Source organism: Gallinula chloropus (assembly GCF_964237585.1).
Source record: "Gallinula chloropus genome assembly, chromosome: 29".
Classification (NCBI taxonomy): Eukaryota; Metazoa; Chordata; class Aves; order Gruiformes; family Rallidae; genus Gallinula; species Gallinula chloropus.
Window position 1 is genome coordinate 1,576,459 of NC_140114.1, and position 16,999 is coordinate 1,593,457.

General features: G+C 48.5%; 1 protein-coding gene across 1 annotated transcript; it reads left to right on the forward strand.

The window, feature by feature from the left end:
- Nucleotides 1–207: 207 nt before the first annotated feature.
- LOC311202368 (uncharacterized protein) lies at nucleotides 208–531 on the forward strand (the record flags this gene model as incomplete). Its single annotated transcript, XM_084276961.1, has 1 exon — nucleotides 208–531. One exon carries the CDS (start codon nucleotides 208–210, stop codon nucleotides 529–531), a length of 324 nt encoding a protein of 107 aa, XP_084133087.1.
- Between the last annotated feature and the right edge of the window lie 16,468 nt (nucleotides 532–16,999).

A 16,999-nucleotide genomic window follows, 5' to 3' on the forward strand; every position in this document is an offset into this window, starting at 1 on the left:
ATAAGGTTCACTGGTGTCTTCTAGGACTTGAACTATGAGACCTCTGAGAACTTTAACTATGAGAACTATGAGAACTCTGAGAACTTGAACTATGAGAACTTTACCTCTAGTCTGTTGGTAGTCCTTTTTTATTATGTTTGATGGCGAAACTTAGTGGAATTTGCGCCTTATTTTTCTCTTCTGCTTCAGATTAACCACCCCTGAAAAATGGTGCACACTTTAAGCCCCTGTACCGATGGCAGCGCATCCCCATGTGGGGTGGCCGTGCCACAGCCCATCGCTGACAGCTGCAACGAGCCCTGTGTTCGGCAGTGTCCCGACTCCAAGGTGGTGATCTACCCCCCGCCGGTGGTTGTGACCTTCCCTGGACCCATCCTCAGCACCTTCCCTCAGCAGAGCGTCGTGGGATCTGCGGGAGCCCCTGAAGTTGGAACTGGCTTTAGTGCTGCCCGTGCTCCGGGGGGGTCACACGTTTATGGTGCTGCGAGATGGGGACGGGGGTACCCCATCGGAACCTGTAGACCATGCTAAACCTATTGAGAGTCCTTGCTGACAGAAGATGTCCAGGAGCTAAGCAGAATGTTGATAGGCAGCTGAACTCCAGGGCACAGCATTTAGGAAGGGTTGAGCATTTGGAGCTGCCACTAACTGTTTCTGCAGATGCTCAGATCTTCTGAAAAATCCGTCTCCATCCTTCTTTCCTGATTTAATAATGCCTTCTCATCTTTCTGAGTGCTCTCTCCTTGATTCTATGGTCTATGGTGCTAATTCTTTGGGGACTTGTAGGTATCACTGTGGCAGTGCAAAGGGATCTGGCGTATCATCCATTTTCATTCCCTTTGCAGGCCTTTTCTGTGGCTGCTGATGCATAAAAAAGGGTCTTGGAGTCAACTAGCCTACACTCTCCTTCTGTCCTGTGTGTGTCAGGGCTGAGCAGCAACACAGAGCTGCAATAGGGAAGCGACATCAGTCATTACATGAATCACCTTGCATCAAACCACAGGTTGTGGGCAATTTGTAATCTGTACTATATAATCCTACCTCTGTAGATCTGCTTCTTTCTCATTAAACATGACATTGCAAGATGTTATTGGCCTCTACGCGTGTGTGCGTGTCTCTGTTCCTCTCTGCTCCTCCTAATTCAGCTGTCTTTGTCCTGCTGCACCCAACCCATCCTCTTGGGCTGCCTCAGGACAATGATATTCTTTGGTGATTTGGCAGCAGGTTGTGTGTGCATCTCCTTTCTTCTGGGCTGCAGGTGTCCCCTGGTGAAACTGCCACCCCATCTTTGCTTCCATCGGTCTTCATCTTGCTCGGCTCTGTGGAGCTTTTTCAAGTATGAGGGTGGTAGATCACTGGTCCAGGTTACCCAGAGAAGTGATGGAGGCCCCATCCTTGGAGATACTCAAAGTCAGGCTTGGTGAGGCTCTGAGCAACCTTATCTAGTGAAGATGTCCCTGCTGGACTTTGGACTAGATGGCCTTTGAAGGTCCCTTCCACCCTCACACATTCTATGGTTCTATGATAAGTTTGGCTTTTCTGGCACTGTGTGTGGTACCCAGTGACCTCAGGCTCAACCTCCCCATCTGGGCAGTGGAACATCATCAGAGGTGAATGCAGAGTTGGCATTAAGAAGAATCTGAAGCCAAGTGTGGTGTAAAACCAGCTATTTTTGAGTGTAAAAGTGAATTTTCTGGATTTCCTGCTTTGCTTGCTGCTTTACAACAATGTAACCTGAACATGGATGGGGATGTTCATGCATGGAAGTGAGAATTTCATCAGGAATTTAGAAATAATAAATATTTCACAAGGTTTTTGTGCTGCTTTCTGTGTCTGAAATACCTTGTTAGAGAAAGAGCATCTCTTTGTATCACAAGCTGGTGTGAAAAGGCTGGATTATTATGTGGTAGTCACTCTTTGGAGAGTTATTGTCCTTGTGTAAGGAAAACAAAGCAACCAGGCATCCTAATAGTGTGTAATGGGCTGTTGGTGAACCTCAGACAAGGTGATTAAGCCAGATTCTTACCGACCACATAAATCCTTCCCTAGGAAAGAGAAATCCCCCAAACCTCAAAAGCCAGAGGAAGGAATCAGTATTGTTATGCTAACGAGCTGAAGTTTATTACTGAGGCCTCTCAAGCTGAACTTCCCCTGGAATAGGTTCAAACTTGCACAAAACACCAAGTGTCAGTAAAACTAGGAGGTTTTGCCAGGGGATTTCTATTGAGCTATTTATAATCAACCTTTTATTAATTTTGGTATAAAAGCAACTCATGTGAAATGCTCTGAGACTTTCAAAGATAAAAAGAATCCTCCTAAGAAGCCACCAAGAGGGCAGAACCATTTGTTAATGCCTTTTAGGTTCATTATTGCCTTGGGGGATAAGAATCTTCACCTAAACATGGTGAGTTTTTAAATGCTTCTTGTTCCTCTTGCTCCTTCCAGCAGTTTTTCTTGTGCCACATTCCACTTTTCCCTTCTCTTGGAGGGTTTTGTTGTATTATTGGCCTCTCTAAGAAAACATTTTTGAACCGTGTTCTAGTCCAGTTTGCACGATCATCAGGGGCCCAGTTTCTCATCTGGGATGAGTTTACTCTTTAAGCAGTGAATCTTCACGCTGGAGGCATGTCCTGTGGCATCCCTCATGTCTGGCTTGCTCACAAGGAGCATTTGAATTGGTAATTCCCCCCCATGTATGCAGTAAATACATCCTGCTTCAGACTGGCATTCAGAAGTTGAAATGAAATTACAGGAGTTGGTTTTCTGTTAGCTAAATTAGCCATCTGTCATCTATTATGATAATATCTCCTAGGCAGGCACAAAGTTCCTCTAATCATCCAACTTTTCTGAAGCCTTAGGGCATAAAACCCATGAAACAGGGAAAATGCTCCTCACACACCAGTGAACAGGTGTATGAGAAACTCATGCTGGAGCTTCCTGAGATTTTAGGATGGATCCACAGGAAATCAGTATCGATGCTGTTGGCTGATGTTTGGGGGCCCAGGGAATATGAGGTGTAGAGTCTGGCACCTGGGAAGGAATAACTGCTGGAATCAGGACAGGCTGGGGGGAGCTGCTGGAGAGGAGCTCTGCCAAGAAGGACCTGGGGGTCCTGATGGGTGACAGGGTGGCCATGAGCCAGCAGTGTGTCCTCGGGGCTGAGAGAGCCAGTGGGATCCTGGGGGCACCAGGAGGAGTGTGGGCAGCAGGTCACAGGAGGGGATCCTCCCCCTCTGCTCTGCCCTGCTCAGGCCCCACTGGAGTGTTGTGTCCAGTGCTGGGCTCCCTGGGATCAAACAGCCAGGGATCTCCTGGAGAGAGTCCAGAGGAGGGTGAGGAAGATGCTGAAGGGGCTGGAGCATCTCCCCTGGGAGGAAAGGCTGAGGGAGCTGGGGCTGTTCAGCTGGGAGAGGAGAGACTGAGAGGGGATCTGATCAATGGGGATCAATAGCTGAAGGGTGGGACACAGGGGACATGGGCAGCCTCTGCTCAGTGTCTGTGGGGACAGGACAAGGGACGATGGGCTCAAGTTGGAGCACAGGGAGTTCCCCCCCAATCTGGGGAAGAACTTTTCCCCAGTGAGGGTGAGGAAGCCCTGGGACAGGCTGCCCAGGGGGTGTGGAGTCTCCTTCTCTGGAGAGATTCCAGCCCCATCTGGACACTGACCTGTGTGCCCTGTCCTAGGGACCCTGCTTTGGCAGAGGGTTGGACCCGATGAGCTCTGGAGGTCCCTTCCAACCCCTGTGATCCTGTGAATGGTCTGAACCCCGATTCTGCGATGATTTGGGACTTCTTGAATCCCCCAGTGAATAGGTAACAAAACGACCTGGTCCCTGCTCAGTAACTAAAGGCTGAGAGCCCTGTGGTGGGGGCACCTGGGGTGAGAACTCGGTGGTTGGAGTCCAGTGGTTGCATAAGGCTGACCTGCTGTGCAGCAGGAGATCCCGGCTGCGCCTTGGGGCCCTGGGGTGAGGGGAGAGGGAGGGAGGGCTTAGCAGGGACGAAGCATCCAGGTACCCCCAGAGCTGGAGATGGAATTAGAACAGGGGAATGTTCAAAGCAAGCAAGAAAAAGGAAGCGAGGTGGTGCCCAGGCAGCTCGGAGGGATGTGGCAGCTCTGGGAAGGCTGAGGCTGGCTGGTAATTACAGCCACGCTCCCGAGGCATCGGGTGGGGACGGCACCCGCTGTGGGAAGTGAGAGTGCCTCTGGAAATGAACCCAGTGGGATGTGGTGGAGGGAAGAAACATCCTAAATACTTCTCCATTGGCCAATGTGACCTGATGATGGGGTCAGAGGATTCCAGACAGGCCAAGAATTGCCCCCAAGTCTTTGGCTTTCCATGTTTTATCCTGTCTGTCTTCCTCTGCATCCCCACATCAGCCCTCCTGCCCTGTATGTGCAGGTGGGAAAAGCCTCATGTGCCAGAGGGCATCTGAGGGAGATAACCTGGATTTGTTGTAATGGGAGACTCCACCATATCCTCATGTTTTCCCTGGGGAATCCAGCCCTTTACGCTGCTGTGACAGCAGCTAGCAGAGGGATTACAAAAGATGTCTTAATAGTTTTGCTGCTTTCAAAGAGTTGTACTGATTTACTGCTGGCGTGCCCTGATGGGAGGTGAGGGTGGAGGTTGCTGTCCTTACGCTCTTTCTGGGGCGTCCTGATCTGGCTCTGTCTTGCCCAAACTAGGACACAAAGAGGTGAGCTTGGAGCAACCAGGCAGCAGTCCAGGCTTTGGCTGCTCCTTCCCAGAAATGGATCTCTGAGGCTCACCTTCTGCTATGGTCTAGTTCAAGGTCAGATGGTTTAGGTGAAAGCAATGACATGGATGTAAAGGAATGGTCTTTGGGCTGCAGGAATTGCATTTACAGCTTAGACTTAACCCTGGTAACTATTGCTGGTGTTCTGCCTAGAAAAAGGCTTCTCCAGTCTGCTCCACAAGTTATTTTCTTGACCCTTCACTTTGCTGAGGAATGCAGAAACACCACCATGAGAGGAGAAGGTACCCATGTATGGTATCTCATGAAAACCTGCCCCTCACAGTCACTTCAGCAGGAAGATTTTTGACTCCTGATGATGTCTTTGATGTATAACTGGGGCTTGCATAGGATCCATGCGGTTTTGTCTAGCCTATGCTTGTCAAACCACCTTGTTCTGTGCCAGATTATAATCTTCAATATTATAAATCTAAATCAAGTCTACTCAGTCTCCTAAGGTGACATGGTGGAGGCTGACAGGAACTCCCTGAATAACCTGGCTGTTCAGTTTGCAAAGGAGATGAGCACTCCAGCAGATGGTCGTGGCTTGGTTGCCTTTGGTCTTTTAGGTTTCGTTAACCTTGACTGTCATTGCTCTCTTTCCTTGGCAGAACAACCCCTTGCTCCAGGAGCGTGTGTATGTCTGGCCATACAGACAGTCAGGTGATGCTCCTTCCTGGAGAAGCCTTTGTGTAAACCCAGGGTCACAGGTTAGCTAAAATAAGGTAGACCAACTTCCTGCTCTGGGAAATGAGTTGGGGCTGGAGCATTTCAGGTGGAGATGTGGTGATGCTCTAACACCCCCAGTCTAGACCTCCCTCTTCCCGTGTGGTTGGGTAGGGTGGCAGTGCTTTTGGTCCCTTTACAGCGGCGCATGAGCACAGACAGGAGACTGGACATCTGATACTGTTAAGCAGAGAGATTTTAATGAAAATAAGAAACAGTGAGTAACAGAAAGACTAAGTTTATAGTTTGCAGAAGGGTCTTCAGCAAGCAGAGTGTGTCCGATGCTGTATGATGTCCTTTCCTGGTGGAAACGATGGAGTTTGACAGTCCAGACATGCTTCTTGCTTACAGAATAGCTTGTAAATGGTGTTCACTGCCAGGTGAGGCACAGCATGGGTATATAACAGGAGCTTCTCTATTAGATGTCATCTTTGGTGCAGTCTGTAGCTCAGCAAAGCAGACTTGCTCATGGCGCTTGCAGAAACTCCGATTACTACAGCAGTACAAAGTGACTGGGAATTAAAAGGCACTTTACTCCCACCTGAAAGCCTTGCTTTACTCCACCAACATGCTGTGAAGATGCCTCAGTGCTTGCTGCAGTTCAAGCTGCCCTTTAGAGTAACAGTTGGAGAATCAGGAGATACTAGAGAGGGTTACGTATGGGGTAATCCTATACAGCCTTGCACCCACGTGTCCCACTGCGCTCAGCTGGAGGGGTGGGTGCTTGGTGTTTCTCAGCACTGTAACGTTAGCCATGAATCTGTGCCTTGGTTGCTATGTTTGCTGCTCTGGCACGGACAGGAGTTTCAATAACCATATCTGTTGCCAAAACGATAAGAAAAGGGGTAACCAGACCCAAAGCTATACACATCCCCGAACCCAGAATAGCCCCCGTAGCCAATCAAGCCTCTGTTCCCATAGAGGCTCCCAAAGAGGTTTCTGTAGCCATATGGGCTCTCGTATCGGTACTGGTCCCGGTAGTAGCCATATGGGCTCCCGAAGCGGTAGCCATTCAGGCCCCCAAAACCATAGAGGTCGTCGTAGCCGTATGGGGAGTAGCGGCCGTCGTCGTAGAAGTCCCTGTAGAAGGTCATCGTGTCTTGATGGGGGTAAACCTGAAACACACACCCAGGAGTGAGGTGAGTCTGTGGGGTGCTGGCAGCAGGAGAGGACACTCAAAGCTCAGACAGAGCTGAGGAACCTCAACAGGTCTTTTCATCCATCTCATTCCTTTTTTCCAATCTGAATCCCAAAGAACTTTTCTGGGTTTTGGGGGTTTTTATTAAATAGCTGACTATATTTTTACTGTGAACTGAACTTTCCCACCCCACAAGTTAAAGAAATGTGAATAAATTGAAGAAAACTCTGCCAGTTCAGATAATACTGCTTATTCAAAGGAATCCAATCCACGTTTTTATCAAGGGATGCTGGGGATTCTCAGCACCTAATGAAAATAAGCTGGAACTAGAAATCCCTTATGACTTCAGAAGTGCAGCAGGAAACTTCAAATCCCCAGTGCTTTAAAGTTAAAGTAAGCACAGAAAGAGCCAAAAGGTTTCAGTGAAAGAATTCCTTGATCACAGAATCACAGAATTGTAGGGGTTGGAAGGGACCTCAAGAGATCATCAGGTGCATGATGCTGCAGAGTCTGTGATAAGGTCCAAAAACGACAAGAAAATTGTCTGTATCACAGAATCACAGAATCCCCAGGTTGGAAAAGCCCTTTAAGATCATCAAGTCCAACCGTTCCCATCCTGTGCTAAACCAGATCCCTGAGTACCTCATCTCCCCTTTTTTAAACACATCCAGGGAAGGGGGCTCAGCCCCTCCCTGGGGCAGCTTGAGCCCATTGCCCCTTGTTCCATCTCCTGTCCCCTGGCTGAAGAGACCATCGCCCACCTCTCTGCACCCTCCTGGCAGGGCAGGGGAGGTGGGGAGAAGGTCTCCCCTCAGCCTCCTCTTCTCCAGGCTCAACACCCCCAGCTCCCTCAGCTGCTCCTCAGAGGATTTGCCCTCCAGCCCCTTCCCCAGCCTGGTTGCCCTTCTCTGCACTCGCTCCAGGACCTCAATGTCCTTCTGATGCTGAGGAGCCCAGAACTGGACCCAGCACTCAAGGTACAGCCTCCCCAGTGCCCAGTCCAGGGAGTGCCACACGTACACACACACAGCCACACGTTAAGTCCATCATACATCTGTCCATAGCAGTGCCTCTCATCTGTACATCCCTGTGCACACAGACAAGTATTCATACAGACACACAGACATGGAGATGCCCCAGAAACCCATCAGAGTCGGAGCTGACTTACCTGGCTCACCAAGGCGAGTAGCTCAGGAGAAGTGAATAAAGTTTTGGAGCTGTGGGTCCCTATATATACCTTCCCCAACTTTGGTGGTAGTTATACAACATATCTGGTTGTCTGCATTATTCCTGCAATTGGTGTAATTTGAGGCAGTGATTTTCATAGTTCCAGAGTTTGATGGGGTGACACACGTGTAATACCTTCAGAATTTCTTTCATCTTAAAAGGAGAAGAAACGGGCTCAGCACATTTCTAGTAAAATGACATGGAATTCTTTGTAGTCAGATGGATCAGAATAATTCTGGGAGATGGTTGGACCATTACTGGTTGAGCAGTTTGCTCCTAGGGACTCCATTTGCTTGGCTTTTGCATCTATGGTGCAATGCACAGGGGAGAAGGGGAACAGGCTTCTCTTTGGTGTGCCGAAACTTCTCTCCAGCAGCATCATGACCTCTGCATTCTCCCTGGTGAGATTGGTGGGGATCTTGCCAGCAGCTTGGATTTATTGAAATTATTATTATTATTTTTGCCTCAGGTTCTACATCAGCATTTTTAGTTCCAAAATATTTCTTCCTATTTTAAACCAGGGATTTTTTTCCCCTTTTTTTCCCCCCATTTTTTGACTTTCATCAAACACAGAATGCATCACCTTATTAGGACTTAAGGACAAGAAACCTTAATGTGCCTTGTAAGTGACCATATTATTAAATCTGGGGGTGTCTTTTGGTGCCAAACTATTAATATTTAAATACTGCAACACTTTGCAAATTGAAAACATTAATGAGTGTTTATGAAGTGCTTTGGTATTCAAAATTCTGAGGAAGCCTCAGCATCCTGCTTGCTCATTATTGCCCTTATTTTATATTCAAATTAATGCCAGAAATTAGGTGAAGGTCATGCAAGGAGTTCTGGAGTGAACTCCAGCATTCCTCACTCTTACACCATCTCTGATGCACGTGGTGGATTCCTTGTGAAGGAAATATTAACGTGGCTCCTTGGAAAAATAACATTTAGTTCATCTCACAAAAATCCTTATCATTCCTTAGTTTGCAGACCGAGTTAAGACCTGTATTCCCCACTCTGCTCAAGCCCTCTCATGAATTAAACCCCAAACAGTGTGCTGGGCATAGTAGTTCTCTCCAAAACCTTTGGAGGAATGCAATTAAGATTTATTTGTAGTTTGTGCTGGTCCTGTTTCCTGAAGCTCCTATGACATTTAATATAAAATACCTAAATATAAAATACCCAAATACCTGTTTATTTCACAGAATCACAGAATCACAAGGTTGGAAAAGACCTTTGAAGATCATCAAGTCCAACCAATCCCATCCTAAGCTAAACCAGATCCCCAAGTACCTCATCCACCCTTTTTTTAAACACATTAAAAAAAGAAAGGGTGGATTAATTTCCAAAAGGTAGTTTAATTTCCATTAAACAGAAAGCCTGTGCCCTGCTGCATCAGATTTTCTGGTGAACAACAGATATTTTCAAACATGTGGGAAGTTTTTCCTTGTTTCTACTGACCATTTCTGTCGATCTGATGGAAACTTCTAGATGTTTTTATGTCATAGAAAAATCACCTTCAGTTTTGACAGCAAAGACAATAAAATGGTATCAGGAATGCAGTTGGCCCGGAACATTTGAAGATGAAAGAAACCTGTAATATATGTGACATATGGGAGGCTGGGAACACACTAATAATCCCAAACAATGAAGAGAATTACATTAATTGAAGATATGACGTGTAGAGGCAAATTTGTTTTCCAACCAATAAGGCTACAAACCTGTTGAATACACAGGGCGTCTGAGATAAGCCAGGCAGGCAAAGGAACAGTATAAAAAGGGCTTGGAGCTCCGTGCTCTTCATCATCTCTCTTGCCTTCCTCCTCCTGGTGAGCTCGGTAAGCCTCCTCTCCATTCAATCTCTTCGTGAGGATTATAAAGTTGGGTTGAATTTGGTAGGATTGTGGCTTTTCTGAAATGTAGGATTTCTTTGTACCTTGTGCTTCCTGCGTTGGGTTCGGGTTTTAAAGTTGGGGATGAAGTTTGCTTGGTCCTCTGGGTACCTGGGGCATCTGTCTCCTCAGTAAGGATTGCTGGTCATCAGGTTGTTACTGACAACCCTCAGTGGGTTCTTCCATAAATCTCCAGTTTTAGTTAAAGGGAGGTCTCCAGCTCAGTTGGGGAAGACAGTAGATGTTCTCATGTGGGCTAACGCTGCTCAGCTTCTGGTGTGTGCTGTCAGCATCCCCAGCTGCCAACCCAAAACTGGGGTAAAGCGCCACAATGGGAATTGGAGCAATGGATCCAAAAGCTGAAGCATGTTCTCGTGGAAAACATCAGAGGCTCTAAGCTTTCTTGAAGGACTTGGGAGTGTAGAGCTCTGTGCAAAGCTGGGATCCTGAAAGGAATTCAGGACTGTCAACTCCTAACAAGATCCCATAAGAAACAGCAGCGAGGAGGTTTGGATCTGTCCCAGGTATATTTTATAGGCAGCACTTTCACCGACCTCAGCAAGCAAGAAAGGAAATAAAATGCTTTAAAACCAGTGGGTAACTGAGGAAGTGACAGAGATGACAGGCAGTAGGAAGGAGCTGAGGAATTTAGTCATCATTTTGCTTCTGTTCTTGGTCTCAAGGGGCCAGGGAAGGAGTTTTTGGGCTCGGAGACTCTTCCCACCACTGGAAGCATTTATTCCTTTTGCTCTCCTCCCTGCCTCTGCCTTTCAGGTTCGCCTCCACCACAGAAAGATGACTTTCCTCCAAGGCCAGTGTGAGGATGACTGCTTTTCTCCCTGCAATTACGGGAGTCTCTACAGCTACCGTGGCTACGACTGCGGGAGCCCCTGCGGCTACCGGGGCTACGGGGGTCTCTACGGCTACCGCAGTCTCTATGGCTTAGGGGACCGCTACGGCTACGGCGGTCTGTACGGTTACCGGGGCATTTATGGCTCTGGGGACTGCTACGGCTATGGGGGTCTGTATGGCGGCTATAGGGGCTTCTATGGCTCTGGGGACTGCTATGGCTACCCAGGCTTTTACTCCGGCCGCTACGGCTACCCCTTTGGGTCACGATACGGCCAGAGGTTCGGCTACGGGAGCTGCTACCCCTGCTAAACCCTGAAGAGGGAATGTCCCTGAAGTGAAGATCACCCCAGGGCTGGCAAGCACGGATGGATGGCGAATCTTGGCAGCAGTGATCCCTCATGTGCAGAGCCCTGGTGACAGCAGCCACCCTCCACCGAGGCTTTGAGCGCTCTGCAGCGCTGCTGACGTGCTTGTGATGATTTACCTTTGCTCTGCTCTGTGTCTGTATGCTCTCTTCCCACCCAAACTCTCCTCTTGAGAGGGGAGCTTTCTTCTTCTTGATACTCCAGTTCTTTGTAAATTGGGTTTTGTCTTTGTTGCAATGATGTATAAAACCATTAACTCTGAATGGATGGTGTGGGCAGGGTGTGAAGTGTCTTTGGGAACGTAGTCTTTCAGTTCTGTATGCCTTTAAAAGTATATCTGTCTTTCATATTAAAAATTATCCTGCATCAATATGGCATTTCTGGTTTTATTTTTCACTTGGATTTCTTAAATACCCTCATAGCATCACACAGGCTGGATGAGAAAGTTATTAACTTTGTGTACTCAAGGATTTGCTTGTAGAGACTTGTCCTCCTCAGGCTGAGAAACATGGGCTCTTGTAGCTGCAGGAGGCTTAAGCTGTATCTCAGGTTCTGCGTGTTCCTACAACTCCAGGCTTCTGCTCAGTGTATTCCAGATACATTGTTCATTTAAAATCCTTCAGTGCTGCTGTTGGGTTAATGTGATGTGATTAGGATGTGATCCATCACTGGCTGTGATGTATTGTTGATGTAGAACTGTTGGAGAGGGGTCAGAGGAGCCACGGGGATGCTCAGAGAGCTGGAGCAGCTCCCCATGGAGAGAGGCTGAGGGAGCTGGGCTGGGTCAGCCTGGAGAAGAGAAGGCTGTGGGGGGACCTCACTGCAGCCCCCCAGTCCCTGAAGGGAGCAGAGGAACAGGAGGGGAATCAGCTTGTTAAAGGGTGGATAATGGCAGGACAAGGGGGATGGATTAAAGCTAAAGGAAGGAAGGTTTAAATTGAATATTTGGGGGAAGTTCTGTCCAGAGAGAGTGGTGAGGGGCTGGAAGGGGCTGCCCAGAGAGGGGGTGGGTGCCCCGTCCCTGGGGGTGTCCAAGGCCAGGTTGGATGGGGCCCCGGGCAACCTTGTGTAGCTCCAGGCCTGGAGGTTGGTGTCCCTGCCTGTGGCAGGGGGTTGGAGCTCTGGGACCCTTGGGGTCCCTTTCAACCCAGACCAGTCTATGATTCTATGATTCTATGATTCTATGATTCTATTGAAGAGGTCCTAGGTAGCTCCAAAGGTGTGGACTCAGCAGGTTTTTAATTTGGAGTTAAGTTTGTGGTTTATATATCATCATAGGATCCTTGAACAGCCCAGGTTGGAAGGGAGCTGGCAAGCTCAGGGTTGAAAGCTTGGGAACTTCCCTAATGGACAAGTGGGAAGAATCTGCCCTCTGTGGTGTAAATAATTAGGTAGGAGAACTGTGTGTGGGTTGGCCAACACCTGGGAGGCTGGGCAGCGGGCTGGCACTGCGGGGAAGCGTTCGTGGAGCCCACAGCTTGGGAGGAAGTGGTCACCACTGAGTTTTCCTCTTTCTCTCCTTCTGTGTGTTGTGGGCAGAGGCTGTAGAGCTCTTGGCTGTACAATCAAGAGGCTGCAGCTGCATGAGAAGGAAGATGATGGTTCTTTCTCTCTGCTTCCCTGACCAGGGACAGCTGGCAGACAAGAGCTACTGAAACACATGGGGGAGACCTGGATGCTGTTTCACTTGTTTTTTTTTTAAAAGGACTATTTTCTTCTCTTTTTCCCCACTTTTCTTTGTCTTTTCTCTTCTAGTCCCTGGGCTTAGTGAATTATTGTAGCTGCACATGTAGAAGTGGATTTTGTTCTACTGGGTGCCTGTGTGGAAGATCAAGGCAGTGTTTTGAGTTTTCAAGGCCAGCAACATCATCTCCTGTAGCATCTTCATAGGCAAGCTCAGGAGGTGTGGGTTGGGTGAGTGGACAGTGAGGTGGGGTGAGAACCATATGAACAGCAGAGCCCAGAGGGTTGTGCAGAGTTTCTTTGGAGGCCTGTGGCCAGTGGTGTGCCCCAAGGATCTGTGCTGGGTCTGGTCTTATTCATCCCTGACCTGGACAAAAGTTGTACCCCTGGCAAATTTGTTGATGACACCAAACTGGGAGGAGTGGCTGACACACCAGAAGGCTCTGCTGCCATCCAGTGAGACCTGGACAGGCTGGAGAGCTGGGTGGAGAGGAACCAAATGAAGTTCAACAGGGGCAAGTGTAGGGTCCTGCCCCCAGAGAGGAATAACCCCCAGCACCAGGACAGGCTAGGGCTGACCTGCTGGGAAGCAGTGCTGTGGAGAAGGACCGGTGAGTGCTGGTGGACAAGTTATCCATGAGCCAGCAGTGTGCCCTCATTGCCAAAAGGCCAGTGGTGTGCTTGGGTGCATTATGAAGATCCAGGGAGGTTCTCCTCCTCTTCTGAGGCCACATCTGGAGTGCTATGTCCAGTGCTGGGCTCCCCAGTTCAAGACAGACAGGGAACTACTGGAGAGAGTCCAGTGAAGGGCAACATGGAAGATGAGGGGCCTGGAGCATCTCTCATGTGAGGGAAGGCTGGGAGAGCTGGGACTGGTTAGTCTGGGAAGACAGAGAGGGGATCTGATCAATGCTGATCAATACCTAAAGGGGGGTGTCAAGGGGAGGGGACCAGGCTCTTCTCAGGGTGCCCAGCATCAGGACAAGGGGTAATAGGCACAAACTGGAGCACAGGAAGGTCTGTGCCATCAGGAGGAGGAACTTCTTCCCTCTGTGGGTGTCTGAGCCCTGGAACAGGCTGCTGGGAGCAGCTGAGTCGTCTCCTGCTCCAGAGAGATTCAAAACCTGGAGATACTAAAATACTGTGCAGGGTGCTCAAGGTGATCCTGCTTTAGCAGGGGGTTGGACTAGATGATCTCCAGAGGTCTATATAAAACCTCCAGGTGTTAACCTTAAATCTGGCAAGAGTTTAAGTAAAGGAAAGGGAGAAACTGTGGCATTCCCCAAATTTCTGAGAGGTAAAAGGGAAGAAAAGAGTTTATTGACTGGGACTGGCTGCTCTGAACACAGGGCTGCCCAGAGAGGGGATGGATGCTCCGTCCCTGGAGGTGTTCAAGGCCAGGTTGGGCAACCTGGGCAACTTTGTGTTGCCAACTGGAGGTTGGTGGCCCTGCCTGTGGCAGGGGGGTTGGAGCTCTGTGATCCTTGGGGTCCCTCCCAACCCAGCCCAGTCTATGATTCTATGAAACTAGAGACAGAAGAAAGACAACTGAAACTCAGAGAGGGTTTTTTTTCAATGCAGAAAAATTTTAATGCAAAAAAGAAAAGGAGTTGGCACAGATACAGAAAGATTAGAGTCTGGGGCTGCTGGAAGGAGCTGCAGAAGTTGAGTCATTGCACTGCGCTATACGGAACATTCCTCCTTGCTGAAGATGTGTTGTTCATCCCGTAGGTTCTTGTAAATCCAGATCAAAGGAGAGACAGTTGTAATACTTTTCCATTACACCACACTGCAGCACCTTACTGGAAGTAGTTATTGAAAATGCAGATGACACAAAAGCCCCAGTTTTGGAGAGTGGAGTCCTTCAGCGCCGCTGCAGCAACTGGAAGAGGCTTCAGAGAGCTGCAGGTCATCGTTCCCGTTGCTGAAGGGGTTGGAATGCAGGGGGGAATATCAGGAGAGAACTCATAGTTGGGAAGGACAGGAAGAAGCAGACAGAAAGAACAACAGAAATACAAATGCCAGGCAAGTTTAGAGAGCAGCCAAGCTCCCCACTCTCAGGAACTCTGGTCGCTGTCACGGGGGGCTCAGCGCTTCTGCAAACGTTGCCTCTCAGATCAGCCGTTCATCTTTGCTTGCCAGGTCAGGACGGGTTCTTGCTCCAGGGGTGTTTCCTCTGGGTTTAGCAGCAGGGGTAGCAGCAGCCGTAGCTGTAGTTGCAGCAGTAAGGGTAGTAGTAGCGGGTGCAGCAGTCTCCATAGCTGTACCTGCGGCGGTAGCTGCACAGGGTGCGGTAGCTGCAGGGGTTGCAGCAGTTGTAGGTCCTGCAGCACACGGTCCTGTAGCAGGGGGAGCAGCAGTAGCTGTAGCAGGGGTAGCTGTAGCAGCAAGACATCTTGGTGTGGAGGGAGGAGGCAGGTAAACCTGAAACAAAGAGGCAGGTAAAGGGTAGGCTCAGGTAACGAGGAGCAGCAGCAGAGGTGGTTTGGTGGGATGAATATGGTGGGTTTGGAAAGAAACACTGAGCAAATCCCTCAATCTTTGGTTTTCCATTTCATACAATCACAGAATCATGGTTGGAAGGGACACAAAGATCATCTAGTTCCAACCCCCTGCCATGGGCAGGGACACCCTCTCTAGCCCAGGATGCTCAAAGCCCCATCCAACCTGGCCTTGAACACCTCCAGGGATGGGGCTTCCACAGCCTCTCCAGGCACCCTGTCCCCGTGCCTCACCACCCTCAGAGTAAAGCAGCAGTGTTCCTACACAGCATGGCTCATTAAAGTCAGCCTGGTTTTAATCTCAGCACTAAAATTATTCCTATTCCTGTGTAATGTGGGTCCATACACTTTGCCAGAAGGAGCTGCAGAAGATGAGTGTGACTTCCAGCCAGGATACAACCAATGCACTGAAGAGCTGAGGTTTAAATCCTCTATTGCTGCAGATCACAACTCCTCAGGTGACTTCAGAGAGACTAAAGCCATTCATGCAACCTGTTCATATTCACTATTGCAACATCTTTCCATGAAACAAGCCATTTCCAGCTTCCATTAGATGACATTCTACCCAGGAACCAAAGTTTCAGCACTAAGTATCACCAAGTCAAGACAGAAAATCTCTGTTCCATTTCCAATGCCAAAGAAGCAGAGCTGTTGCTTTCTCTTACCTTCTAAGAAGCTTTGCCTTACTGGGCAAGGTTACCAGTGGTAATACACCTTCCCAGTGGTATTTAGATGTTCATTCATCACTATCCACCCCCCCTTTTTGGATCACACAGATTAAAAGCACAGAGGACCACATACTCCTACCGCTGCCACGAAGCAGAGAAGGCGAGCAGAAGACTTCTGCCCAAGTTTAAAGGAAAACCTTGAGGAGAACCAGATCAGAACTCACCAAGTTCACCGAGGAGAGTAAACCAAGAGGAGCGATGTGAGAGGTGTGTGGGTTGGGAGCGCTTTTATACGGTTTCCTAGACCTGTGGAAGTCGGTGCAATTCCCCAGGTGCTTCCATTGCCTGTTAGTCACAACCCAAATTTCGGAAATACATCACTGGTCCAATTGCTATAATTGTTTTCCTCCACATTTAGGACAATTTTCAAATTCCTCTGGTAGAGCATTGTGATTACAGCCTGGGAGATTCTTTCATCTTATGGCTTTCCAGGACAAATGGATTTCTGGGAATTCACCCAAAGGACAACTGGGAATGAAACTGGAGGACACACAGAACAATTCCAGCTCCACCGGCTGCCCAGCTGGGGTGTCCATAGGCTGTTTCTTTACGTTATACCCCTGCAAGGGAGATGGATGCTGTGCATTGTGTAGTGACGTAAAATACCTGAGGAAAGAGGCATTATACTATGTGCTCAAGGCTTTTACCAACCATTTAGATTCATTTCCGTCCCATTTAATGACAGGCGTTCCATTGATTCCTTTAGCTTCTTCCACTGCCTATAATTTGCCTTACACACTCTGAGAAGTCCAGGCCAAGGCACAGGATCAATTAAATGAGCATCCAGGCAATGTGGCTGGGTTTTTTTTTTGACATTTTCCCTATTTTCTCTCTCTTTTCTTGATAAATTAATTAGAAAATCTTGCTCCAATCAATACCTTTTGATACCAAACACAACAATATATGTATATGGGGTAGATGTGCTTATATATGAGAGGTACAGATGTGCATAAATAACACCAGGGCAGGGGTTGCTGCAGGGTCTGGTGGTGCAGAACGTGCCTGGGTTCCCTGTAGATCTACTCTGAAAAGTCCAGGCCAAGGCACAGGATCAATTAAATGAGCATCCAGGCAATGTGTCCAAGACTTATGGTCTGGGGGGTTGTTTTGGGGGTTTTTTTCTATTTTCTCT